At 47.4% G+C, this 26,760-nt stretch overlaps 4 protein-coding genes across 4 annotated transcripts; all 4 read right to left on the minus strand.

Annotated features, from left to right (window-relative positions):
* Positions 1-4,602: 4,602 nt before the first annotated feature.
* On the minus strand, positions 4,603-6,031 carry LOC120684807 (putative serpin-Z5). The gene is made up of 3 exons (XM_039966678.1): positions 5,612-6,031; positions 5,174-5,484; positions 4,603-5,095 (listed from the first exon to the last, which is right to left on the minus strand). Exons 1-3 carry the CDS (start codon positions 6,029-6,031, stop codon positions 4,603-4,605), a joined length of 1,224 nt encoding a protein of 407 aa, XP_039822612.1.
* A 2,374-nt stretch (positions 6,032-8,405) lies between these two features.
* LOC120684808 (putative serpin-Z6A) lies at positions 8,406-9,862 on the minus strand. The gene is made up of 2 exons (XM_039966679.1): positions 9,401-9,862; positions 8,406-9,278 (listed from the first exon to the last, which is right to left on the minus strand). Exons 1-2 carry the CDS (start codon positions 9,860-9,862, stop codon positions 8,406-8,408), a joined length of 1,335 nt encoding a protein of 444 aa, XP_039822613.1.
* An 11,449-nt stretch (positions 9,863-21,311) lies between these two features.
* On the minus strand, positions 21,312-22,740 carry LOC120684809 (putative serpin-Z5). The gene is made up of 3 exons (XM_039966680.1): positions 22,321-22,740; positions 21,883-22,193; positions 21,312-21,804 (listed from the first exon to the last, which is right to left on the minus strand). The coding sequence occupies exons 1-3, from the start codon at positions 22,738-22,740 to the stop codon at positions 21,312-21,314; spliced, it is 1,224 nt and encodes a 407-aa protein (XP_039822614.1).
* A 2,374-nt stretch (positions 22,741-25,114) lies between these two features.
* LOC120684810 (putative serpin-Z6A) lies at positions 25,115-26,571 on the minus strand. Its single transcript, XM_039966682.1, has 2 exons — positions 26,110-26,571; positions 25,115-25,987 (listed from the first exon to the last, which is right to left on the minus strand). The coding sequence occupies exons 1-2, from the start codon at positions 26,569-26,571 to the stop codon at positions 25,115-25,117; spliced, it is 1,335 nt and encodes a 444-aa protein (XP_039822616.1).
* Positions 26,572-26,760: the final 189 nt, after the last annotated feature.

Raw genomic sequence — 26,760 nt, forward strand, 5'->3', positions numbered from 1 at the left:
TAGGGGTTATGCTCCGGGGCTTGCCTTGCAGGTCAGCGGGGTTAGCGACTTCTTCGGGAGTGTCCTCGACTGCGTCCTCCTACTGTTCTCCTGCTTGCGGCTCCTGGACCGGCTCAGCAACCAGCTCGTAGACCGCTTCGTTCATGGCGTCTACACGTATGAAAAGATTCCGTGCAATAATTAAAAAATGGTGCAATGAAATGATACAAGTTCTCATGATGCAATGATATTACCGAAAGAAAGATTATTTGGCAACGCAAAAAGAAAAACTGCGGCTAGGAGTGAAACACATGCAAGAACTTAACTTGCAGACATGAATGAAGCAACAAAATTTAACTAGCATGAAAATACATTGATATTACATGCAAGAAAAATTTATTAACTTTTATTGCAAAAAGAAAACATTTATTTTTGTCCTAGCAAAATAAACTGAACAACAATAGATCCACAAACATGTACATAGGCTATGCACATGAAAAATTTTCAGTGAACTACACACATAAAGAGTAAGCTACTGCATAAATTTCATAATTTTTAGAGCAATAGAACAACCAGTATTAAATAAATAAATTTAAACACAAACCAAAATTTAGCAGGGGCAAAAGTGACATTTCACAAGCATGAGTATTTTTCCTCTGAAGGTCTTGGTTTAGGCAACACAACAAAATTTAGTTTGCATTTTTCGCATTTTTCTACATTTTTCTATAATTTTTCAAATTTTACAACCAAAATAAATAGATGAAATTGGAAAACATAACCTAAAAAGGAGGGCTGACAACTAGGCCCCACATGTCAGTGGGAGGACCAACCCCCAGCTCTGCTTTGTGTCCGTGCACACGCGCACGGCCAGCCCTGGCTGGCGCGGCGGCGGCGCGGCTTCCCGTGGCGGCGGCGCGGCCGGCCCGCGGCGGGTGGAGCTGGCCCGCGGCCACGGGAGTCCGGCAGCACCGGGGCGCGCGGCGGCGGCCCACGGGCCCGCGCAGGGGCACCCCGCAGCTGGCGGCGGCGGATGCAGTGCGGCCACCGGCGGCGCGGCGACGTTCCCGCGCCGACGAGGCGGGATTCGCGCGAGGAAAGAACGGGAAGGATGAGGGACGCGCGTGGATGCTCACCGAGGGCTCGGTTTGGGCGGAGGGTGGTCGGAGAGGGGAGATCGATGAGAGGAGCGGAGCTCCAGCGAGATTGGTAATAGCGGCCGGCGATGGCGAGCGCGATTCGGCCAGGGAACGGCTCAATCGAGCTCGTGGAGGGGCGGGACAGGTGCGGGGCAGGACTAGGAAGGTTTTGGTGCGAGGAAACAAAGCGTGTCGGTGAGGTTTGGCTGGAGGGGCGCCGGCGACGAGCTCTGCTCGCGTCGGCCTCGGCTTGAGCGCGAGGAAGGAGAAGGGGATAGAAGGGAGGAGAATCTTCCCGTGCTCGCGAAGGATAAGGGCGACGCGCACGGAGGGAGAAGTTTGCCGCGACGGCCGATGCATGGCGTCGCTAGCGGCTGCCAGTTCGCCGGCATGGGTGCGCACAGGGGAGAACAGGAGATCACAGTGAACCCGTTTGAGCGATTTTTGACCCGACTTTGACCGATTGAAACTCAAGATTTCATATAGGAACTTGAAATTCGGCCAAAATAAAAGTTGTAGGGAAAGAGAAGATCTACAACTTTTGTTTTGGACGAAATTTGATTTGAGGCTTGAATAATGGAGAAAAATGTGGTTGAACACGGCTAATTCAACGTTTACTATGCAAACTCGATCAGCGCTAATGACATCGCTTAGGTCCATAATTAGCGAGTTAAACACGTGATTAGCACCATGATTAACACCCGGCTGCTCCTCACCGCCGAATTGCCGCTCCGCCGTGTCACCTTGCCGAGCTGAGCCTCCCATTGCGTTCGTCGCGTCGCCCGCTTCCTCCTAGGCCAAACCGAGCCGTTTCGTGGCCGGAATCGCAAGTTCACGATTTGTCGGTGAACTTCCGGCAATGCGCTGCCGCACCCTGTCACCGTCGGTGCCCAGTGCCGCCGCTCCACCGCCCCGACCTGTCCTGCCCGTTTGATCCTCATCCAAGTCAAACAAGCCAAGTACCGGTCAACCCTACCCTTTTTGCAAAAGAACCCTCTATTTTCCTAAAATAAACCCGCGATCCAACAGTATTCAAAAGTATTTACAAGGTAGCCTGTTTTCTTCTATTTTAAACCCTAACCTTTTATAAAATTGAACCCGCCGTCCAGGACTGCTGTTTTTGTACGCTAACCCCTTATGTTTCGGTTTAATCTCGTTTTAGCCCTCAGTTTCTTCACCAGAGCTCTTTTCCTTTTAAATTTTTTTACAAATAAGCCCCTAAAGCCTTGTTTTGGCCATAACTTTTCTGTTTTAACTCCATTTTCGATGATTCTTGCGCCCACGTGATCCTTGCAACATGTGTGATAGCTTTACCACCTTGTTATCCTCTATGAACACAGTTTTCTATGTCTTGCAAATTTTTTTTGCTAGCCCTCACAATCTATAGGTAATCGCAAATAGGTCACTGTTTAGTCCATAGTTTCTACGTTTTAGCTCAGTTTCGATCTGTTCTTGTTGCGTTAGTTTTCTCTTAGCGTAAGCTATCGTTTAGTAGTGTCGTTGTGCCGCAGTTCCTGTTTTGAAATTAAATATAAATTTAATTTGATTAATAATATCTAGTCTAGTTTTTCTGATTAAAAACTAATTAGATGTTTACTCCAGTTTTCATAAATAATGTTAGCTTGATTAATATCAATTCAAATGTGTTGTAGTTATAATTTTCTTAGTTCAACCAAATCATAAAGTTATGTGTTTAGATGCTCTCACATATTTGTTCTCTAATTAATTGTTTAATTAGTAGTTTCTATATAGATAATTATATATTAAATTTGACTAAGTTTTATTTCGATTTTATAAATGCAATCTAAGGATATTTCTTTTAAATGTCCTTCACATGTGGTTTGTAATTAAAATAAATAAAGTTTATAGTTCTTTTGTTTTTCTTTTATAATACAAATCTTTCGATAGTTGTATTTTTTCAACCGTAGCTTTGTTTTTTCGTGTTTCTTGCGCTGTCGTTACCATAGCAGCGAGCCCTATCATTTAGTGCGTTCTTTTAAAATCTCTCTTTTGTTTGGTGTACTGTTCTTAGCTATACTTGTTGTTTGCTTTGTATGTTGCCCGATGTTTGCTTGGAGTAGAAGGATAGTTGTTCAAAGCTTGAAGAATCAAGAAGCTTTGTATGACCAAGAGTTGGAGATAGTAAGAGTCGCTTTTCATTGGAGAAAGTCAAGTGACCCTAATCATCTTTCTATCTATGCTTATTTACAAGATCATATATTTTAATTGGAACATGGAGAACCACCCAGAAAAACAATACAACCACAATACTATATGGCTCTGGTCTTGGCTAATTAACTAGACAGTCTAGCTTGTGACAGTCTTACCGAAAGGGCAAGAGGGGATGCATCAATGAGATATAGCCTGGTCTTCTTGGGGTAGCAGCCTTTGCTAAGGTGCTGACCATGAGGGAGGTTTATGCTCTGCTTTGCCTTGAAATCTTAACGGGTTGTTACTTGTTAGGGAATCTTTATAAAGGCCTCGTAGCATCCCTATGCAATCACACCTCAGAAGTGTGATATTGTGTCAGCTAGCACAGCGTGGTTGGGTTCAAAGTTCTTCGGAGCTTATACGCAAATTTTGGTGAAAGTGTACAATCTCTGCAAACTGAAAACTGATATATCAGCCATGCTCACGGTTATGAGCGGCTTGGACCCTCACATAGTAAATGAACTTAAAGATGGATATAAATCATATTCTGGTTATTTCTTGTGGCCTTGTTGAGTACCAACCATAAGTGTGCTCACCCTTACTTACTGCTACTCAGAAGGAGAAGGTATAAGAAGTATTTTGAAAATGATGCTGAGTTCTAGGCGTACGCAACCCCGGTCGATTGCTTGTGAAGTTTTGAAGCCTTCGTTTCCAGGATACGTTGTATAACTCTGATACTCTATAATTGTTTTAACTTTCTTTTTCATGATATTGTTACTGATTATTCACTTATAATGTCTCTATATGTATAGAACTTGATCCTAGCATACAAATAGATATGCATTCGGTTTTGTCCTTAAAACCGGGTGTGACACTCTAGCATGAAAAAAAATCTCTTCAAAAAAAGCAACCTAAAATTTTAATATCTACCCAATAAAATAAGCAAAAAGTTGATAGGTTGCTAGTTACCAAGCCTAATTTCCTATGTGATTCCAAAAAAAAGGAAATACAAAAGTGAAACATGATCAATCTGATCTGAAATTAAGCTAGGGTGATAACAAGAAACATATTTTCTAACTCAGACCTAGATTAAATAAACCCAAAAACCACACACCTTGGACACTAGTGGACCTGCCCCCCTCGTCATGTCATCTGCTCATTTCATGTCAAACATATGTGTGATGGATGTAGATATAGAAGTAGAACAACAGGGCTCAATTGTGCACATATCGATGAGGAACGTGGACCAAAGTCACCAAGCAATTCTAGGAGAGAGACAATTATATAGAACCCTAGAGTATTCTGAAGTATCACAAAAGGTCATAACTCATAACCCTTAAATTGAAGGGTCGAGGACACGGCCAACAAAGAGGATTGCTCGCGACACCTCCTCGATCACAAAGAACACAAACGGGTGGTCAGCGACGAAATCCACCGTCTTCTGCTGATCTGTCATTACCGCACTAGCCCCGCAGAGCATATAGCTGCTGGTGGCGACCGCCACACCTTCCTCGTTCACCTCGAGCACCGCCTTGTGGCGCACGTCCCCCACGTGCAGCAGCGTGCCGGCTTCGTCGCCGTCGCGCTTGGCCATGCCGGACAGGTCCGCTTCGCCGGCAACGAAAGCAGAAGTGATCCCCATGTCGTCTCTCAGGGCCTGCATTACGCTGCCGGAGGCGGAGAGCTTGAACTTGGGCAGCCGGAAGTCGCCGACCTGGACACGTTCGGTCGGCAGGCGGTAGTAGCAGAACCCAGGGCCGGACGCGATCTTGGCGACCAGGCCAGCAAGGCCGTCGCGTTCGTCCGGCAGGAAGATGCACATGGAGTACCTCGGGAGCTCACCGGCAGCCTTGTCGGGCTCATCAGCAGCCTTGCTTTGCGATGCCCTCCTACGCTGTGTCGATGGCGGCGGCGGCGCCGGAGCTGGTGATTTGTATGGGAGCTTGAGCACCTTGTACCCGTTGCGGACGGCGACGAGCTGGCTCCGCCACGAGCGCATGAAGGGCACGTCGGCGAAGCTGCCGTCGAGGCGGTGGAACTTGTCCACCCTGGTGTTGGACTTGGTGAACGGTGCCTCCCACTTGCCCTTGAAGTAGATGGCGCTGGCGACGACGAGGTTCGTGAGCGCGTTCACTGAACTCGAATCTAGGATCGAATCGATGTGGTTGTTGGTGGCTGCCGCCACGCCGCCGTTGATCACGTTAACTGCCTTCTCGGGCTTCACGACAAAAGAAAACAAATTCTCCATAATTTCAATTCATGCATTCATATGAATCAAAAAGGGATTAGGATGATGATGATTTTGAGTAGATGAGTTCATGCGTTTGCATGTTCGGTGACCTCACCTCGTTGCTGAAGTCGACGGCGCGGGCCTCGGCCTTGTAGGCCGCGGCGGCGGCGTCGCGGAACTCCGGCCGCGGCGCCCACGCGGCGTCGTGCCACGCGCCGCACGCGAACGCGACGGCCGGCCCACGGCCCGACGAGCACGACCGGTCCGCGAGCGCGCGCTCCGCGACGCGGCGGGCGAACGCCGCGAGGTCGTCGCGGGACCCCCCGCCCAGCGCGTCCAGGAGCTCTTGGAGCGTGCCGCCGCGGGCGCCCGCAGCGAGCAGCGCCAGCGTGGCGTAGATGGACGCCGGCGAGAAGACGAGGTTCGAGTCACTGCCGTCTCCCTCGGCGGGGGCGAGGTGCTTGGTGAGGCAGAGCGAGAGCGCCGTCAGAACGGCGCTGTTGGACCTGCGTGTCCTTGGCCGCTTGCGCGCCATGGACAACAGCAACACGGTCACAGGCTCACAGCTCGTGGAGTCTTCGCTAGTTCTCGGAGAGATCCAGTATCCCTCCTGAGTCACAGGCTCACAGCTCGTGGAGTCTTCGCTAGTTCTCGGAGAGATCCAGTATCCCTCCTGAATAATACCATACGGTCCATACCATACCTCGTGTTTACACCTAACCTTTTATTAGGAAACCCGATACACACCTTGTTTGGAAATTGCGCTTTTTATTTCCACCTAGTTATAGGAAAGGACTCCTGCGGGTGCAATAGAATTGGAATCGGCGTTTGGTTCAATCTAAGGCAACTCAAAGAGCCTATAGCAAAATTCACTCGGATTTGTAAAAATGAAAAACACTGGAAAAAAAATAAATCCAACAGTCTCTCCATCTCTCCTCGCTACCGGACACTGGCGCGCTTTGCCGAGCGCTGAATACACTCGGCAAAGACCTTTTTGCAATCGACAAAGGGTTTGCCTGAGTGCAGGGTAAACCGGACGTGGCAAAAAAAGTGACGGTGAAGCCATCTTTGCCGAGTGTTTTTTTTTTCGGGCACTCGGCAAAACCTTTGCTGTGAGCCGGAAGGCACTCGGCAAATATTTCGGATCGGATCAGAAAAATAGTGTTTAAAAATAGCAAAAAAAATATTTTTTTCCCAGGAACCACACTAGTCATCTAACGTCATGTATTATTTTGTGTAAAATCGTGTCGCTACGCGGCTGCTATGATTTAAACCCATGATCTCTTGCTTCGCTCGTAGCCTCCTCTATCACTCCACCCCTGGTCACCTGTGCCTAGATTCTGTTTTGATTCTCTACATATTATACTAACCTAAGATTAAATTGCTTGTTTGAGGTCCTAAGAGAATTCAAATAAAAAAATATTGAACTACAAAGTTTCATAACTTTTCGAGATCTACAACTTTGATGTTGTAAGTTTTTTTGATCCGAAGTCATTTGCAAAATTTGAATTTTAAATTTGAGAAATTCAAACATATATTCAAAATTCTAAATGAATTCAAATAAAAAAGTTATGAACTACAAAGTTTCTTAACTTTTCGAGATTTACAACATTGAGTTTCTTCATCCGAGGTTGTTTGAAACACTCCGAAAATTCAAATTCAAAATTTATCGGAGAGACTTTGTCGAGTATATCTTTATTTCCAAATTAAATACACTCGGCAAAGAAATTAAGCGAAAAAATTAAAAATACTAGATGGACCCGAAAAATTACCGAAATTTCACATTAAGCAATCCATGTTGTCGATTACCTATATAAAAAGTTTTGAACTCAAACAACAATTCAACCATCAATTTGACTCCAAATCTTATCAGATCCTTCTCAACTCTATGATTCTTCTTCGGAGATGTTTCGGTTTGTAAGCAACATACGTGACAAAGTGAGCGAAACCTCCTCAATTTTTCCCACAACCTACACATATGATATTATGACATCTTGCCAAATCTCATAATTTTTAGACATTGTTTGCTATTTTTAAAATTTTTAAAAAATTCAGGAATGGACTGTTTGCCGAGTGCACACCCCTTGGCACTTGGCAAACAACCTTGTTTGCGGAGTGTCTTTTTTTTGCCATGTGTTTTTTCCTTGGCACTTGGCAAATAGATTATTTGCCGAGTGCCCGAAAGATTGCACTCGGCAAACCCCTTGGCACTTGCCGAACTACGGTTTTTCCATAGGCCTCTATCTGGCATGCTCCCCTCCGATAGGCATTTTTCCCGAGCTGCTCCCACTCGCCGTCTCCCTCCCACGCGCCCTCCCTGCCCCTCCACTCCATCCCCGCGCTGCGTGAGAATTATGAAGTCCTCTATTTTTTTACGGACCATCTAAAATTTTAAATTTGGCTAAGATTATACCTAAGCTTTTGGAGTTACTCTAAGCTAAGATTTCTACGATAAATAGAGATTACCCCCAAATTTGCAAATTTCTCAGCATAATAGTTTCATTAATTTACCCGCAAAAAAAATATAGTTTCATTAATTTGCAAATTTCAAAGATTTCTAAGGTTGATACAACAGATGCAGTCCAATCGCTGGTGAACCGATGCAATCCAATCAGAGGCTAATATATTTTCTGATTGATGAAGTCACGCACGGGCGCTGATCGGCAATGGGAGGTTGGAAAGTTATGCTTTTTAAAATGTAGACTGCCTGGATTGGTCTGGATTTGCTACCCGGCAAACCATGTAGATCCACCCCTTAGACAGATGCTAACATAGCATCTATCCATCAGAGTGAAAAACCTGTGTATACATTGATCCATCATAACACCCTTAAACGCTACCGAGACTATCTTTCTGATTGACAAAGTTCTAGGTTTTATACCGGTCATAGGACACCTGGTGGTAATCAACTAGTATTTTGTTGGGTCAAGGACATGCCCGACAAACAAGATTGCTTCGGACACCTCCTCGACGACAAAGAACGTGAAGGGGTGGTCGGCGACGAAGTCCACTCTCCTCGGTGGCCCCGGCGGGCATGTAGCGCCGCACAACATGAAGGTGGCTGCCGCCGCCTCGGTGCCCTCTTCGTTCACCTCGATCACCGCCTTGTGGCAGACCTCGTCGGCGAACAACGGCATGCCGGAGCCGTCGTCCTCGTCCACCACCGCCATGTCGGACAGGTCGGCCTGTCCAGCGTCCAAGGCGGCTCTGATCCCCATGCCGTCCCTGAGGACGCCCGTTAGGCTACCCGAGAAGGAAAGCTTGAACTTGGACAGCCTGAACTCTCCGACGGGCACCCGCGTCTCCGGCAGGCGGTAGCGCCAGAACCCCGGCATGGTCGTGATCCTGTCGACGAGGTCCGGCAGGCCGTCGCGCTCGTCCGGCAGGAAGACGTACATGGAGTACCGCGAGACTTGTTGGCCAGCAGCCGTCGCGTTGGGCCAGCCTCCCGGACCCAGTCCCTGATGCCACGGCCGCAGCGGCGGCGACGATTCGTACGGGAGCTTGAGCACCTTCAGCCCGTCGCGAACGCTGATGAACTGGCTCGACCGTGAACGCATGAAGCGCGCGCCGGCGGCGGCGATGCCGTCGAGGCGGTAGAACTTGTCCACGACGGTGTCGGCCTTGTCGAAGGGCTCGTCCCACTTGCCCTTGAAGTAGATGGCGTTGGCGAGGACGAGGCTCGTGTTTTTCTCAAGCGATGCCGGAGCGAGGATGGAGTCGATGAGGTTGTTCGTGGCCGCGGCCACCCAGCTGTTGATTTGGCAGACTGCTTTCTCCGGCTGCACAAATTAGACGAATCTCGACGAATTCATGAACGAATACAAGTGTTGGATACCAAGAAAAATCGAGAATTGCGTGTACACACACATATATATATATAAATATAAAGCAATGTACGTACCTCATTGCGAAAGTCGACAGCGCGCGTCTCGGCCTTGTAGGAAGCGGCGGCGGCGTCGCGGAAGCCCGGCCGGATCACGCACGTAGCATCGTGCCACATGCCCGTCGCGTTCGCGACGGCCGGGCCGCCCGACCGCGACTGGTCCGCGATCGCGCTCCGTACCACGGCGGCAACGAGCACGGCGAGCTCATCGCGGGAGCGTGCGCCGAGGGCGGCCAGGATCTCCTGGAGCGTGCGGCCGCGCGCGCCCGCAGCGACCAGCGCGAGCGCCGCGTAGACGGACAGCGGCGAGAAGGCCGGGTTAGCGCCGCAGCTGGCGGCGGCGAGGTGCTTCGCGAGGCGGAGCGCGAATGGCGTCAGGGCGGCGTGTTGGTGTACCGTACTCTCCGGGATGATGAGATCGCTACAGCCCGGGTCGTAGAAGGCGAATCCTCGAGAGAGAAATAATGAACACAATGACATCACGAAAATCAAAGCGACAGCGTAATTGCTCTGCATTGAATCTCTCTCACACAGTTACAGAGGGTATTTATAACCCAATGGCTCACCTACTCTCTGGCTAAAATCCCTTAACTACCCCCTAACTGCCAATATCTGGGAATATTCCTAGGGTAATCTCGTAATGTTACAACATTCACACAAAGTAGTGGAATTACAGCTGGACACGACACTCCGTACAGATTTCTGACAGTGGGCCTGCCTCTCTTCGCGCCCATTCGCGATCAGGGTCTTTGCTGCCTCGTCGAAGAGGCTCTCGGAACCGTCTCGCCATACGTCCCTTCGCCTTGCGCGCCGCCTCTTCGCTTCTCTCCGGGCGGGACCTGCCTTTGCACTCCACCCTTCACTCTAGTGCCTTCGGGCGCGTCCTCTTCGCCTTCGTAGTTCGCTTCGCCATTTCTTCCGCTTCCTTGCTCGCAGTTGACTGCCTTCGGCGATGGGCGAAGGTGGCGTCCCCAACACGGCGCCCTCGGGGCGGCACTCGGCGATGCTTGAGGTTCCCCGTTGGCAAATCATGTTTCGAGACCGGACTAGAACAAGAAGCACAATCTGGATTTATTTTTTTGATTCAAAGCACAATCTAGAAGCTGATGAGTTTGGGGGTGTTTGGGAGCACTCCACTCCACCAAATTTAGCTCTACTCCACAAAAATTTATCCAAACACTATAACCTACTCCACTCCACTCCACCAAATACTAGCTCCACTCCATTAAAAAACTGGAGCACCTGAAGAGGTGCTCTTAGCTGGAACTCCACAAAAAATTATCCAAACACCATAATCTACTCCACTCTACTCCACCAAATACCAGCTCTACTCCACTGAAAACCTGAAGCACGTGAAGAGACCACCAAAACTTGGAGCTCAAAACTTGGAGCTGCTAGAAATTACCCACTACGACTGTACGACTGGTTACACACCCCCTCAATACCGGTTCGAAAAAAAAAAGTCAACTCCTTCCGTAGCGCCTTTCCCCGCAGTCGGGCATCCTCACCGCCACTGCCATTCCCCGTCGCTGCGCTTCCCTCGTAGCATCGCATCATGGCCGCCGCCACGCTCTCCAGTCGCCGTCGTCACCGGGGCTCGCCGCCAGCGCGCCGCCGCGGCAGAGGGCGCCGCCGTACCCATCCCCGTCCACCTCCCGCACGGCCTTCCTCCTCAAGCAGGGGCCCTTCCGCCTACCCGCCCGTGGCAAAGGAGCTCGCAGCTCCCACGCCCATGGCTGCGGAGGTGCTCGCTGCTCCCTCCCGTGGAGCTCGCCACTGTCGCGCCGTCGTCGCGGAGGGCGCTGCCGTCCCCGTTCCCCTGGACCTCCTCACGCGCCCTTCCTCCTCAAGCAGGGGGCCTTCTGCTCGCCCGCCCAATCCGGCGCCTACAGTCCCATGAGGGCACGGCGGAGGAGCTCGCCCCTCCCGCTGGTGGAGCTCGGCGGCCCCGCCCAAGAAGGCGCCTACGGTCCCGCTAGCTCGCATCGGAGAGCTCGCAGCTCCGACGCCCACAGCCGCGGAGAAGCAGGGAGGGGGCGGCGCCCATCAGGGAGGAGGAAGAGGCGGCGCCCACCAGGTGGAGTGGAGTCACGGAGGAGAAAGAGGAAAGGTGGAGTGGAGGTAGAAGAACGACACGCGGGCCCGCGTGGAAGTGAGTGGAATTTAGATGGGCCGAGATGAAGCCTCACGCAGTGGCGGAGCCAAAAATTTGTGACTGGATATGCCAAACATAAAAAAATCGAAGTTAATATGCAATATAATGAACGATTAAGTTATACCGGCCATAACAAATCCATAATAATAACTAGTGGCGGCCTCCTTCGTGCTGGTGCTGGGGCGTTGGCACTAGGGCGGCGAGGCGGCTGCGGTCTGCCACTGGCGGAGTTGCCGTTGCCGATATGAGGAGGTCGGGAGGTGGGAGACGAACTGTCGGATGCCGGTCTGGGGACAGGCGGAGGGCCAAGGGCTGAGAGCCGAGGGTCGGAGGCGCATTGGGGCGGACATGAAGCCAGGGGGACAGGGGCGAGCCGCAAGTAAAGATAGAGAGAGAGAGCGATTCTTTTGTATTTTGGGTTTTCTTGTTGGGCTTTGTTGAACTGGGACCATAAGTTTGTATATAATATAGTGCCAATCAACTATTTAGTATATATTATTTTTCTAGTTCCAATGTGTATGCATGCATTGAGGATATGAAAAACCAAATAAATAACACGGTTTTCTATCACAATTGATAGAAGTAATTAGGGGTAACAAAATCATTTCATTGAATGAGTAATGTGTCTGAAATTTTCTAAAACTACACTCTTTGTAAGACGGAAGCAGTAGTATATATCTATGAATACATATTAGTACTTTCCTTTAAATCTTGGGTATGCCTAGGCATACGGGGGCATACCCCTGGCTCCGCCACTGCCCTCACGGATGAGAATAAAATTTCCACCTAATTTCATTGTTAGCTTTTTCACATACATAAGCCTAGGGCACGAGGAGATAGGGACGATACCCTACGCATCCTCTCTAAAGCAGTGAACTCGATAGCGGTTGACTGTTGGGCTGGTGGGGTGAAAGGAATTGGGCTGGCTTTTTAAAATTGTGGAGTGGAGCCACAGAATACCCAAACAGAATGAACTACAAGTGGTGGAGTGGAGTTGATGGAATGAAGTGATTGTTTTGAGAGTGGAGTGCTCCCAAACAGGCCCTTTATATTCTCTACAATAGATCGGCGTATGTGACTATGACTCTATACTTGACCTTGTAAGATATTCGACATTGGCACATAGCGAGCCCGAGACGATTAGACGAAGATCCCGATACTGAATATTCATGCGACCATAATTTTCTAATCTCACGGTTGATCCCACTCGCTAGACTCTGCTTCCCTTCTTTTCTTCCTCACGCACCCACCTTTCCTCTGCGGTTCTGCTCCCCTTCTTTCCTCCTCACGCACCCAAGCCAGATCCACCTTTCCTCACGCGCCTCCACCCAAGCCAGATCCATGGTGGTCGGCCGGCGACGGGCCCACCTTGGGGCGGAGTGGCGGCGGGCCAACCTCAGGGTGGCGGGGCGTCGTTGGAAATATGCGGCGGGGAGGCCGCGGGGCGGCGGGTCAGCGGTGCGGTGGGCCAACCTCGGGGTGGCGGGGCGGCGTTGGGAAGATGCGGCGGGGAGGCCGCGGAGCGGCGGGCCAGCGGTGGGGCGGGTCAGCGGCGGGGGCGGCGGCGGGGCTGCAGCGGGGTGTAGCGGCAAGGAGCGGCGGCGCGCTCGCCGCCGGCCAGGAAGCCGGGCGGCACGGCGGCGGGAAGGCGCAGCGGGGAGCGGCGGCGCGCTCGCCGTCGGCCGAAGCCGATATTTTTACTTTTTTTCTTTTCTTTTGGATGCAAAAAGTTTTTTGTTTAGGATGTAAAATTTTTTCTCATTTTTTTTATTTAGACTCAAAAAATATTTTCAATTCTTTTTATCAAAACTTTCTTGTTACTTTTCTATCTGTCCAAAAATTTTCTCGAATTTTTTTTCTATCTCTTGAATTTTTCTTGAAAAATTTTCTCTCTCTAAATTTTGTGTTAAATTTTTTTGAACTTTTTTTATTACTAAATGACAAAAGGTTACTATAAAGAAAAAAAATTATATGTCTGAAAATCGACCGCAGGAACCTCCCTACGGTCGACTGTAAACTAGCGTGCCCAGATGGACATGGATCGAGAGTTGGAGACCGACACTGCCGGGTAAATCTATTTGTCGCTAGCGTCGCTAGAATACGACCTGTCTCAGAAGAGCAGACGCCGGCCTACTCTGCTAGAATACGACCTGTCTCAGAAGAGCAGACGCCGGCCTACTCTGCATGCGGTCGGTCCACAGAACGCAGGTCCACTCTTGCATGCATGAGTACGGCTCACATATATAAAACGTGATTTTTTTTTATCTGCTGGTTCTTCCTCATTGGCCGGGCCCAGGGCCATAAATCGTTCGTAGAAATCGGAGCAGTTAGAATGTTCCAATCATTTTGACTTTTGGAAACATTCTGAATAGTTCTGAACAATTCCGAATGGTGCAAAACTATTTTGATTAATTCCGAATGATGCAAAACATTCAGAATAGTTCCAAATTTTTTGGGAACATTAGGAACTAGGAATATTGGCGTGCGAAGGCCGCTCTGTGGCGGTTCGTCCGCAGCAAAGTCAAACAGTTCAAATAACAAAAAGCAAGTTTTTTTTATGGTAGGCCAAACTGATATACAGTACACATAGGTATCAAGTTGCAACAACCATAGAGCTCAAAGATGTTGGCAAGCCATGCAATCATTCATCGTAGAGACAAAACAAAGATAGATCAACTACAAATGTTAATAATAAAAGCACAAATAGCGGCATAAGTACAAGTCTTTAGGTTGCGCACCAGGCCATTCATAGTTGGTTAGTCTCCTCTGATACCTGAAAATAAATTAATACTCGATTTGTTGAAGAGACAACATGCATGAGACGATATTGATACTTTTGGTACAGAGATAAAAAAATTTATATCATTGTCTCATATTTATAGTTGTTTGGAATATTAAAGAAAACTAAGAGTACCACCTCACTTCCTAAAACCAAAGAACTTGCATGGCAGCCAACAATGAGAAGTGAAAAGAAAAGGAAAGGAAAGGAACCTTTGATCCAAAGGGCCAAACTTTTAGAATGAAAGGCAAAACTAATACCACATACCAATTTCATAGCTAACCTGAAATTCTTTTTTAAAAAAAGGGAACTTGTTCATGGTTCTTGCTCATTGGGATTGCAATTCATGGGGTAAAAGTCTGCAAAGAAAGATATGTAATAAAATCCATAATGATTTAATTTAATAATCAATAAGAATAAAGCGCATAGCTGCCTATGGTTGCTGCACAGTCGGGCGCCTCAAGCATCATTTCATATCAATGTACAGAATAGCCAATTTATTTAGTTTGTTTATGATGCATAGATAGGCATAATAGTAATCCACTATGACATAAGTACATAAGTACATAACTACATTTCTGCAGCTCAATTCACACCATTGACTCTAAGGTGCCTCACCAGGGATTACAGCATGCTCGAGCACACCTGCTTTACAGACCCGTAGCAAACTCATGAGCATTCTTATGGTTTACAGGTTTCCATCAACCATTTTGATAATCTGTCTTTCATTATTTTAACCAAGCAACAAATTGCTGTACGGGAAAGAAATTCTGCATTCTAATAAGAACATTTGCAGAATTAAACAAAGCCACTCATAACTAATTAGCATCAAATCAATTGCCTAAGGAGTTCTATTAGTATTATACTGCAGTAGCTTATATATGGCAATTAGTGTACATCACATGTTTTTCTTAGTATTATCAGTCAAATCAAACATTGCACAAACAACTAAACAGATTATTGAGGTCAAGATGCAAGAGGTCACAGGAGAATGCAACCTTTTTGTTCTGCCAGAAGTAGCAGTTGAAGGAGTGGATGTTAAGATGACCTCCTCTTGCCTTGCCTCTATTCTGCCGGCAAGTCGCTGTGTTCCAGTTTGGCCAGTCCAGACTCTAGAGTGGCGCACCTGAATGCACCAAATGCAATTGTACCATGGAGGACTAACAAACGACCAGTAAGGAATGTCATTGCAAGGAGGGCAAATGAAAGAATCAAGAGTTCACTTTGCCTGCTAAATCCTGAACATAAGGTGGACTAAGATAAAAAAAATAACTTGGTAAGAACCGGAAACTGTGAAATGTTTGATGATAGAGTTTTTTTCCTCTTCTTTAATTTAGATAAATTATGAATATGCAAAGAGCATCATAGTTTCGTTGATGTTTTAGAAATTCATATAGGCTTGCAAAACAGATGGATTCATGACCTTTGGACAAACAATATGCAAGCATTGCCACTCACCCATTTATGGAGGATCAAAAAAGGGAGAAAGCCTGCTGATTAATGAGTTCACAAATCATGAAAGTGCTGATTATAGATGGATGTATGCCAAACTCACAGGCATATCTATCCAGATAGTCCATGTAAAATAAGATCTAGAAATGAATAAGAGGTTATTATGCAAAAATTCAGTGTACAAAATTACTGGCAGTCAAATTGATATAATGTTGGTAATGCTATACTCAGCAGGCCACCATGAATATTAATCACTGATTATAGAAACATCATCATGAAGGGAGGCTCAAATATTACTTAGCAAAAGGGGTGTCACAAAATTTAGTGTGTCCTCACGACAGTACAGTGGATAACCCAGCCGGTAGCTCCACGCTCTCAAATACCTGCACAACTGAATTGGCAAGCTACAGATTATAATCAGCACATACCCCAATGGTACTCACCATGTTATTAGATGCGGTGTACAGAGGTGAGAGGTTCATGACATGTTCATCTAGAAGCTCAAAAGCATAACACATATTAATCAGAACATATCTTAATCAGCTTGCACTTTGAATGTACAGCAAGGTTCATACAGAAGCATATTTATGAATTAGATATAATCAATAAAGCCATCAGCTGGTCCATCTAGCTATTTGGTATGGACATATGATTACTACGTCCAGGGAAAAAACCACACCTCAAAAATATAAAGGGAAAGATTCGTGTGTTTATACGAAATCATCCCAAACTAATTTGTAAGAATCACCCCAAACTAATTTGTAAGAAAGGAGAGAATTAAGATCTATCTATCTCAGTCCCCTAGTGGGAGATGGGGAGGGGGAGACCGAACATTAGATAGGCAAGCAGAACATTGGAGCAAGGGGCCGCCGGGCAGGGGGTGTGGGAAGAGACAGAGTGACGGACTCGGACCTGACCCAGACGCAAGGTCCGTAGGCGCCAGACACCAGCACCATCCTCCATATCTGCCTTGAGCATTGAGGCCGCCGCCACTAGGGAAAACTAGATTTGATGCCGACATCTGCGGCAGGCAGAATTAGGGTGAGAGCATGGCCTTGAACTCAACGGGGACGACCGCTTAAGGGTACTTACTTGGTACGGAGGGGTGAGCGAGGAGGAGCATTCGACCTCCATTGCCGGCGACACATAAGCCTGTGTACAGAGGACGGGTTCTGGGCCTGAGGATGGGGTGCGCGGAGAGAGAGGGTGAGAGGAGATGGAGAAGGCCATCCAAGCGAGGCGAACCAGGCGGAGACGAATTGGTTGGCGGACATGGACGACGCGTAGGCCTCTCGCAGCCCTTGCGTGGGTCTCTATTCGCCGCGCGTACGATGGACGCAGTCTGCGGATGGTCGGCAGCAAGGCGCAGAAGGCACGTGGCCAGCAAGGATGCGCCGAGCGCTGGATGGTCTCCTTTTCTTCTAGCCATATAGATTTACATATTGTTTAATTTGTATTTTCAAAACTTTCAGCATTGTTGTGATCTATTCGAATTGAACAATTACAAAAGTTTCCAAAGAACTGTAAAAATTGTTTCAAACTGCAAAACATTTAAAATTGTTTCCAACAATTCAAATAGACTCAGATCAGTTTGAAACAATTTACAATATTTCAAAACTACAAAAAAATCTAAACAAAACTATGTTTCTACGCTCAAGCTACCAAGCTAACAAATGGGCCTCCGATCCAATAAGGCTCAGCAATTTTTCTGAGCCGCTGGCGCGCGCGGACGCGCCCATCCGCTTGCGATAGCTGCAGAAATCGCAGAAGGTGATAAATAGATGCCCCTGACACTGTCTGCCGTCGTATATTTCATACCGTGCTGCTAGCGCTCGGCTGTCCGATGGTCCGTTGCAGCATAGGGAAACATAGTGCGCAACATTAAAATTCCGCTTTGCAACATCCAAAATATATGGTAAAATAATAGCTCATCCATGTCTGATTCTAAGAGTAGTAAATTCCCACCTCAACAAATAGAGATATTTCTTGCAACATTCCAAATCCTTCCTTTCTCTGGTGGGAATCACAATTTTTTCAGATATTTGAAACATCCTATAATACCTTATATAACATCAAGAAAAGACTATGCAACAAATATCTCTTGCTGCGACATCAAGAAAAGACATCCCATGCATCGCAAAAAAAAAAAAAAAAAAATCGAGCATGGAACTCGACACCTGAAAACTAATCTTGCGATTTAGGGTTTAGGATCAAAGCTTTGTTCCAGGCTCACTTTTTCTAAAACCATCAAGAAGTAAAAAAAAAAATTTGTTTCGAAACATGCATATGTCGTTAACCTTGATCATGCGGTGATGACACTGCCATTCGGGACCAACATTGATATCCGCAACACGATGCAGTACAAGGTCGTGATGAAGGAGTATGACCTTTGTCTGAACGGTGCCACCGTAAAATGAACTGGGTTTCAAAAATGAGAACCCAACTCCTTGCATCGTTGTGATAGTCCCTGAATCAGTAGCTATCACACACACAACTAATGAATTACATATCACAGTCATACAACATATTAAATACAAACATAGATTTATTTATTACATAAATCCAAAGGATTTGTAGTACAAATTCTGATACAAGCCTCTTGGGCTAATGCGAAACAAACAGAAAACAAAAGAGGTAGCTAAGCTTCTGGGCGTTCTTCATCTTGGTGTCTCTCCTCCATAGGCAAACTCGAGCGTAGCACGGGCCATCCTAGTTACATCCATCGTCGTCGGGCTTGATCTTCATCGTCACTGGGCCGTCCTGGCATTCTAGGTCCCCGAATTAATACACACCTTCCAAAACCACCAAGTCGATGCAAGAACTCCCACTCCTCGCACCTCAACTGCCCCAGACAGGAAATCATCACTAGAGGGAGGCAGAAATCAAATAACACTACTCTATGAAAGTGAAACCGGATCAAGAGTTGTACATGACCGAATATGTGGCTATACATATAGTTTTAACTCTGCAGAGCTTGTACATTTACTGACTCGGGCTACAGGACGGTGGCCACCGCCTCGAGACTCAACCCACAACCAAGACTCTCTAGCTAATACAGTACCATCCCGCTTTCCCGGTGTTGGGGTTCATTTGCTGCAATGAATGACCCAGGACAGTGAATCTCTAACCTAGCCAACTGGTTTCGAAAGTCTCGAAGACGGGTTGAGGAATTCGACCAGGTCCTACACACCCCCAAATACAGTACCATCTCGTTTTAGCCCTCAGTTTCTTCACCAGAGCTCTTTTCCTTTTAAATTTTTTTACAAATAAGCCCCTAAAGCCTTGTTTTGGCCATAACTTTTCTGTTTTAACTCCATTTTCGATGATTCTTGCGCCCACGTGATCCTTGCAACATGTGTGATAGCTTTACCACCTTGTTATCCTCTATGAACACAGTTTTCTGTGTCTTGCAAATTTTTTTTGCTAGCCCTCACAATCTATAGGTAATCGCAAATAGGTCACTGTTTAGTCCATAGTTTCTACGTTTTAGCTCAGTTTCGATCTGTTCTTGTTGCGTTAGTTTTCTCTTAGCGTAAGCTATCGTTTAGTAGTGTCGTTGTGCCGCAGTTCCTGTTTTGAAATTAAATATAAATTTAATTTGATTAATAATATCTAGTCTAGTTTTTCTGATTAAAAACTAATTAGATGTTTACTCCAGTTTTCATAAATAATGTTAGCTTGATTAATATCAATTCAAATGTGTTGTAGTTATAATTTTCTTAGTTCAACCAAATCATAAAGTTATGTGTTTAGATGCTCTCACATATTTGTTCTCTAATTAATTGTTTAATTAGTAGTTTCTATATAGATAATTATATATTAAATTTGACTAAGTTTTATTTCGATTTTATAAATGCAATCTAAGGATATTTCTTTTAAATGTCCTTCACATGTGGTTTGTAATTAAAATAAATAAAGTTTATAGTTCTTTTGTTTTTCTTTTATAATACAAATCTTTCGATAGTTGTATTTTTTCAACCGTAGCTTTGTTTTTTCGTGTTTCTTGCGCTGTCGTTACCATAGCAGCGAGCCCTATCATTTAGTGCGTTCTTTTAAAATCTCTCTTTTGTTTGGTGTACTGTTCTTAGCTATACTTGTTGTTTGCTTTGTATGTTGCCCGATGTTTGCTTGGAGTAGAAGGATAGTTGTTCAAAGCTTGAAGAATCAAGAAGCTTTGTATGACCAAGAGTTGGAGATAGTAAGAGTCGCTTTTCATTGGAGAAAGTCAAGTGACCCTAATCATCTTTCTATCTATGCTTATTTACAAGATCATATATTTTAATTGGAACATGGAGAACCACCCAGAAAAACAATACAACCACAATACTATATGGCTCTGGTCTTGGCTAATTAACTAGACAGTCTAGCTTGTGACAGTCTTACCGAAAGGGCAAGAGGGGATGCATCAATGAGATATAGCCTGGTCTTCTTGGGGTAGCAGCCTTTGCTAAGGTGCTGACCATGAGGGAGGTTTATGCTCTGCTTTGCCTTGAAATCTTAACGGGTTGTTACTTGTTAGGGAATCTTTATAAAGGCCTCGTAGCATCCCTATGCAATCACACCTCAGAAGTGTGATATTGTGTCAGCTAGCACAGCGTGGTTGGGTTCAAAGTTCTTCGGAGCTTATACGCAAATTTTGGTGAAAGTGTACAATCTCTGCAAACTGAAAACTGATATATCAGCCATGCTCACGGTTATGAGCGGCTTGGACCCTCACATAGTAAATGAACTTAAAGATGGATATAAATCATATTCTGGTTATTTCTTGTGGCCTTGTTGAGTACCAACCATAAGTGTGCTCACCCTTACTTACTGCTACTCAGAAGGAGAAGGTATAAGAAGTATTTTGAAAATGATGCTGAGTTCTAGGCGTACGCAACCCCGGTCGATTGCTTGTGAAGTTTTGAAGCCTTCGTTTCCAGGATACGTTGTATAACTCTGATACTCTATAATTGTTTTAACTTTCTTTTTCATGATATTGTTACTGATTATTCACTTATAATGTCTCTATATGTATAGAACTTGATCCTAGCATACAAATAGATATGCATTCGGTTTTGTCCTTAAAACCGGGTGTGACACTCTAGCATGAAAAAAAATCTCTTCAAAAAAAGCAACCTAAAATTTTAATATCTACCCAATAAAATAAGCAAAAAGTTGATAGGTTGCTAGTTACCAAGCCTAATTTCCTATGTGATTCCAAAAAAAAGGAAATACAAAAGTGAAACATGATCAATCTGATCTGAAATTAAGCTAGGGTGATAACAAGAAACATATTTTCTAACTCAGACCTAGATTAAATAAACCCAAAAACCACACACCTTGGACACTAGTGGACCTGCCCCCCTCGTCATGTCATCTGCTCATTTCATGTCAAACATATGTGTGATGGATGTAGATATAGAAGTAGAACAACAGGGCTCAATTGTGCACATATCGATGAGGAACGTGGACCAAAGTCACCAAGCAATTCTAGGAGAGAGACAATTATATAGAACCCTAGAGTATTCTGAAGTATCACAAAAGGTCATAACTCATAACCCTTAAATTGAAGGGTCGAGGACACGGCCAACAAAGAGGATTGCTCGCGACACCTCCTCGATCACAAAGAACACAAACGGGTGGTCAGCGACGAAATCCACCGTCTTCTGCTGATCTGTCATTACCGCACTAGCCCCGCAGAGCATATAGCTGCTGGTGGCGACCGCCACACCTTCCTCGTTCACCTCGAGCACCGCCTTGTGGCGCACGTCCCCCACGTGCAGCAGCGTGCCGGCTTCGTCGCCGTCGCGCTTGGCCATGCCGGACAGGTCCGCTTCGCCGGCAACGAAAGCAGAAGTGATCCCCATGTCGTCTCTCAGGGCCTGCATTACGCTGCCGGAGGCGGAGAGCTTGAACTTGGGCAGCCGGAAGTCGCCGACCTGGACACGTTCGGTCGGCAGGCGGTAGTAGCAGAACCCAGGGCCGGACGCGATCTTGGCGACCAGGCCAGCAAGGCCGTCGCGTTCGTCCGGCAGGAAGATGCACATGGAGTACCTCGGGAGCTCACCGGCAGCCTTGTCGGGCTCATCAGCAGCCTTGCTTTGCGATGCCCTCCTACGCTGTGTCGATGGCGGCGGCGGCGCCGGAGCTGGTGATTTGTATGGGAGCTTGAGCACCTTGTACCCGTTGCGGACGGCGACGAGCTGGCTCCGCCACGAGCGCATGAAGGGCACGTCGGCGAAGCTGCCGTCGAGGCGGTGGAACTTGTCCACCCTGGTGTTGGACTTGGTGAACGGTGCCTCCCACTTGCCCTTGAAGTAGATGGCGCTGGCGACGACGAGGTTCGTGAGCGCGTTCACTGAACTCGAATCTAGGATCGAATCGATGTGGTTGTTGGTGGCTGCCGCCACGCCGCCGTTGATCACGTTAACTGCCTTCTCGGGCTTCACGACAAAAGAAAACAAATTCTCCATAATTTCAATTCATGCATTCATATGAATCAAAAAGGGATTAGGATGATGATGATTTTGAGTAGATGAGTTCATGCGTTTGCATGTTCGGTGACCTCACCTCGTTGCTGAAGTCGACGGCGCGGGCCTCGGCCTTGTAGGCCGCGGCGGCGGCGTCGCGGAACTCCGGCCGCGGCGCCCACGCGGCGTCGTGCCACGCGCCGCACGCGAACGCGACGGCCGGCCCACGGCCCGACGAGCACGACCGGTCCGCGAGCGCGCGCTCCGCGACGCGGCGGGCGAACGCCGCGAGGTCGTCGCGGGACCCCCCGCCCAGCGCGTCCAGGAGCTCTTGGAGCGTGCCGCCGCGGGCGCCCGCAGCGAGCAGCGCCAGCGTGGCGTAGATGGACGCCGGCGAGAAGACGAGGTTCGAGTCACTGCCGTCTCCCTCGGCGGGGGCGAGGTGCTTGGTGAGGCAGAGCGAGAGCGCCGTCAGAACGGCGCTGTTGGACCTGCGTGTCCTTGGCCGCTTGCGCGCCATGGACAACAGCAACACGGTCACAGGCTCACAGCTCGTGGAGTCTTCGCTAGTTCTCGGAGAGATCCAGTATCCCTCCTGAGTCACAGGCTCACAGCTCGTGGAGTCTTCGCTAGTTCTCGGAGAGATCCAGTATCCCTCCTGAATAATACCATACGGTCCATACCATACCTCGTGTTTACACCTAACCTTTTATTAGGAAACCCGATACACACCTTGTTTGGAAATTGCGCTTTTTATTTCCACCTAGTTATAGGAAAGGACTCCTGCGGGTGCAATAGAATTGGAATCGGCGTTTGGTTCAATCTAAGGCAACTCAAAGAGCCTATAGCAAAATTCACTCGGATTTGTAAAAATGAAAAACACTGGAAAAAAAATAAATCCAACAGTCTCTCCATCTCTCCTCGCTACCGGACACTGGCGCGCTTTGCCGAGCGCTGAATACACTCGGCAAAGACCTTTTTGCAATCGACAAAGGGTTTGCCTGAGTGCAGGGTAAACCGGACGTGGCAAAAAAAGTGACGGTGAAGCCATCTTTGCCGAGTGTTTTTTTTTTCGGGCACTCGGCAAAACCTTTGCTGTGAGCCGGAAGGCACTCGGCAAATATTTCGGATCGGATCAGAAAAATAGTGTTTAAAAATAGCAAAAAAAATATTTTTTTCCCAGGAACCACACTAGTCATCTAACGTCATGTATTATTTTGTGTAAAATCGTGTCGCTACGCGGCTGCTATGATTTAAACCCATGATCTCTTGCTTCGCTCGTAGCCTCCTCTATCACTCCACCCCTGGTCACCTGTGCCTAGATTCTGTTTTGATTCTCTACATATTATACTAACCTAAGATTAAATTGCTTGTTTGAGGTCCTAAGAGAATTCAAATAAAAAAATATTGAACTACAAAGTTTCATAACTTTTCGAGATCTACAACTTTGATGTTGTAAGTTTTTTTGATCCGAAGTCATTTGCAAAATTTGAATTTTAAATTTGAGAAATTCAAACATATATTCAAAATTCTAAATGAATTCAAATAAAAAAGTTATGAACTACAAAGTTTCTTAACTTTTCGAGATTTACAACATTGAGTTTCTTCATCCGAGGTTGTTTGAAACACTCCGAAAATTCAAATTCAAAATTTATCGGAGAGACTTTGTCGAGTATATCTTTATTTCCAAATTAAATACACTCGGCAAAGAAATTAAGCGAAAAAATTAAAAATACTAGATGGACCCGAAAAATTACCGAAATTTCACATTAAGCAATCCATGTTGTCGATTACCTATATAAAAAGTTTTGAACTCAAACAACAATTCAACCATCAATTTGACTCCAAATCTTATCAGATCCTTCTCAACTCTATGATTCTTCTTCGGAGATGTTTCGGTTTGTAAGCAACATACGTGACAAAGTGAGCGAAACCTCCTCAATTTTTCCCACAACCTACACATATGATATTATGACATCTTGCCAAATCTCATAATTTTTAGACATTGTTTGCTATTTTTAAAATTTTTAAAAAATTCAGGAATGGACTGTTTGCCGAGTGCACACCCCTTGGCACTTGGCAAACAACCTTGTTTGCGGAGTGTCTTTTTTTTGCCATGTGTTTTTTCCTTGGCACTTGGCAAATAGATTATTTGCCGAGTGCCCGAAAGATTGCACTCGGCAAACCCCTTGGCACTTGCCGAACTACGGTTTTTCCATAGGCCTCTATCTGGCATGCTCCCCTCCGATAGGCATTTTTCCCGAGCTGCTCCCACTCGCCGTCTCCCTCCCACGCGCCCTCCCTGCCCCTCCACTCCATCCCCGCGCTGCGTGAGAATTATGAAGTCCTCTATTTTTTTACGGACCATCTAAAATTTTAAATTTGGCTAAGATTATACCTAAGCTTTTGGAGTTACTCTAAGCTAAGATTTCTACGATAAATAGAGATTACCCCCAAATTTGCAAATTTCTCAGCATAATAGTTTCATTAATTTACCCGCAAAAAAAATATAGTTTCATTAATTTGCAAATTTCAAAGATTTCTAAGGTTGATACAACAGATGCAGTCCAATCGCTGGTGAACCGATGCAATCCAATCAGAGGCTAATATATTTTCTGATTGATGAAGTCACGCACGGGCGCTGATCGGCAATGGGAGGTTGGAAAGTTATGCTTTTTAAAATGTAGACTGCCTGGATTGGTCTGGATTTGCTACCCGGCAAACCATGTAGATCCACCCCTTAGACAGATGCTAACATAGCATCTATCCATCAGAGTGAAAAACCTGTGTATACATTGATCCATCATAACACCCTTAAACGCTACCGAGACTATCTTTCTGATTGACAAAGTTCTAGGTTTTATACCGGTCATAGGACACCTGGTGGTAATCAACTAGTATTTTGTTGGGTCAAGGACATGCCCGACAAACAAGATTGCTTCGGACACCTCCTCGACGACAAAGAACGTGAAGGGGTGGTCGGCGACGAAGTCCACTCTCCTCGGTGGCCCCGGCGGGCATGTAGCGCCGCACAACATGAAGGTGGCTGCCGCCGCCTCGGTGCCCTCTTCGTTCACCTCGATCACCGCCTTGTGGCAGACCTCGTCGGCGAACAACGGCATGCCGGAGCCGTCGTCCTCGTCCACCACCGCCATGTCGGACAGGTCGGCCTGTCCAGCGTCCAAGGCGGCTCTGATCCCCATGCCGTCCCTGAGGACGCCCGTTAGGCTACCCGAGAAGGAAAGCTTGAACTTGGACAGCCTGAACTCTCCGACGGGCACCCGCGTCTCCGGCAGGCGGTAGCGCCAGAACCCCGGCATGGTCGTGATCCTGTCGACGAGGTCCGGCAGGCCGTCGCGCTCGTCCGGCAGGAAGACGTACATGGAGTACCGCGAGACTTGTTGGCCAGCAGCCGTCGCGTTGGGCCAGCCTCCCGGACCCAGTCCCTGATGCCACGGCCGCAGCGGCGGCGACGATTCGTACGGGAGCTTGAGCACCTTCAGCCCGTCGCGAACGCTGATGAACTGGCTCGACCGTGAACGCATGAAGCGCGCGCCGGCGGCGGCGATGCCGTCGAGGCGGTAGAACTTGTCCACGACGGTGTCGGCCTTGTCGAAGGGCTCGTCCCACTTGCCCTTGAAGTAGATGGCGTTGGCGAGGACGAGGCTCGTGTTTTTCTCAAGCGATGCCGGAGCGAGGATGGAGTCGATGAGGTTGTTCGTGGCCGCGGCCACCCAGCTGTTGATTTGGCAGACTGCTTTCTCCGGCTGCACAAATTAGACGAATCTCGACGAATTCATGAACGAATACAAGTGTTGGATACCAAGAAAAATCGAGAATTGCGTGTACACACACATATATATATATAAATATAAAGCAATGTACGTACCTCATTGCGAAAGTCGACAGCGCGCGTCTCGGCCTTGTAGGAAGCGGCGGCGGCGTCGCGGAAGCCCGGCCGGATCACGCACGTAGCATCGTGCCACATGCCCGTCGCGTTCGCGACGGCCGGGCCGCCCGACCGCGACTGGTCCGCGATCGCGCTCCGTACCACGGCGGCAACGAGCACGGCGAGCTCATCGCGGGAGCGTGCGCCGAGGGCGGCCAGGATCTCCTGGAGCGTGCGGCCGCGCGCGCCCGCAGCGACCAGCGCGAGCGCCGCGTAGACGGACAGCGGCGAGAAGGCCGGGTTAGCGCCGCAGCTGGCGGCGGCGAGGTGCTTCGCGAGGCGGAGCGCGAATGGCGTCAGGGCGGCGTGTTGGTGTACCGTACTCTCCGGGATGATGAGATCGCTACAGCCCGGGTCGTAGAAGGCGAATCCTCGAGAGAGAAATAATGAACACAATGACATCACGAAAATCAAAGCGACAGCGTAATTGCTCTGCATTGAATCTCTCTCACACAGTTACAGAGGGTATTTATAACCCAATGGCTCACCTACTCTCTGGCTAAAATCCCTTAACTACCCCCTAACTGCCAATATCTGGGAATATTCCTAGGGTAATCTCGTAATGTTACAACATTCACACAAAGTAGTGGA

Source organism: Panicum virgatum, chromosome 8N (assembly GCF_016808335.1).
Source record: "Panicum virgatum strain AP13 chromosome 8N, P.virgatum_v5, whole genome shotgun sequence".
NCBI classification, from domain to species: Eukaryota; Viridiplantae; Streptophyta; class Magnoliopsida; order Poales; family Poaceae; genus Panicum; species Panicum virgatum.

Excerpts from the sequence above, each read along its gene's own strand:
- LOC120684807 (XM_039966678.1), bottom strand. The coding sequence starts at position 6,031 with ATGGCGCGCAAGCGGCCAAGGACACGCAGGTCCAACAGCGCCGTTCTG. Across the intron at positions 5,485-5,611 it reads CCGTCGACTTCAGCAACGAG|CCCGAGAAGGCAGTTAACGT; the intron begins GTGAGGTCACCG and ends TTTGTCGTGAAG. Across the intron at positions 5,096-5,173 it reads CCAGCTCCGGCGCCGCCGCC|GTACTCCATGTGCATCTTCC; the intron begins GCCATCGACACA and ends TGAGCTCCCGAG.
- LOC120684808 (XM_039966679.1), bottom strand. The coding sequence starts at position 9,862 with ATGTCATTGTGTTCATTATTTCTCTCTCGAGGATTCGCCTTCTACGAC. Across the intron at positions 9,279-9,400 it reads CTGTCGACTTTCGCAATGAG|CCGGAGAAAGCAGTCTGCCA; the intron begins GTACGTACATTG and ends TAATTTGTGCAG.
- LOC120684809 (XM_039966680.1), bottom strand. The coding sequence starts at position 22,740 with ATGGCGCGCAAGCGGCCAAGGACACGCAGGTCCAACAGCGCCGTTCTG. Across the intron at positions 22,194-22,320 it reads CCGTCGACTTCAGCAACGAG|CCCGAGAAGGCAGTTAACGT; the intron begins GTGAGGTCACCG and ends TTTGTCGTGAAG. Across the intron at positions 21,805-21,882 it reads CCAGCTCCGGCGCCGCCGCC|GTACTCCATGTGCATCTTCC; the intron begins GCCATCGACACA and ends TGAGCTCCCGAG.
- LOC120684810 (XM_039966682.1), bottom strand. The coding sequence starts at position 26,571 with ATGTCATTGTGTTCATTATTTCTCTCTCGAGGATTCGCCTTCTACGAC. Across the intron at positions 25,988-26,109 it reads CTGTCGACTTTCGCAATGAG|CCGGAGAAAGCAGTCTGCCA; the intron begins GTACGTACATTG and ends TAATTTGTGCAG.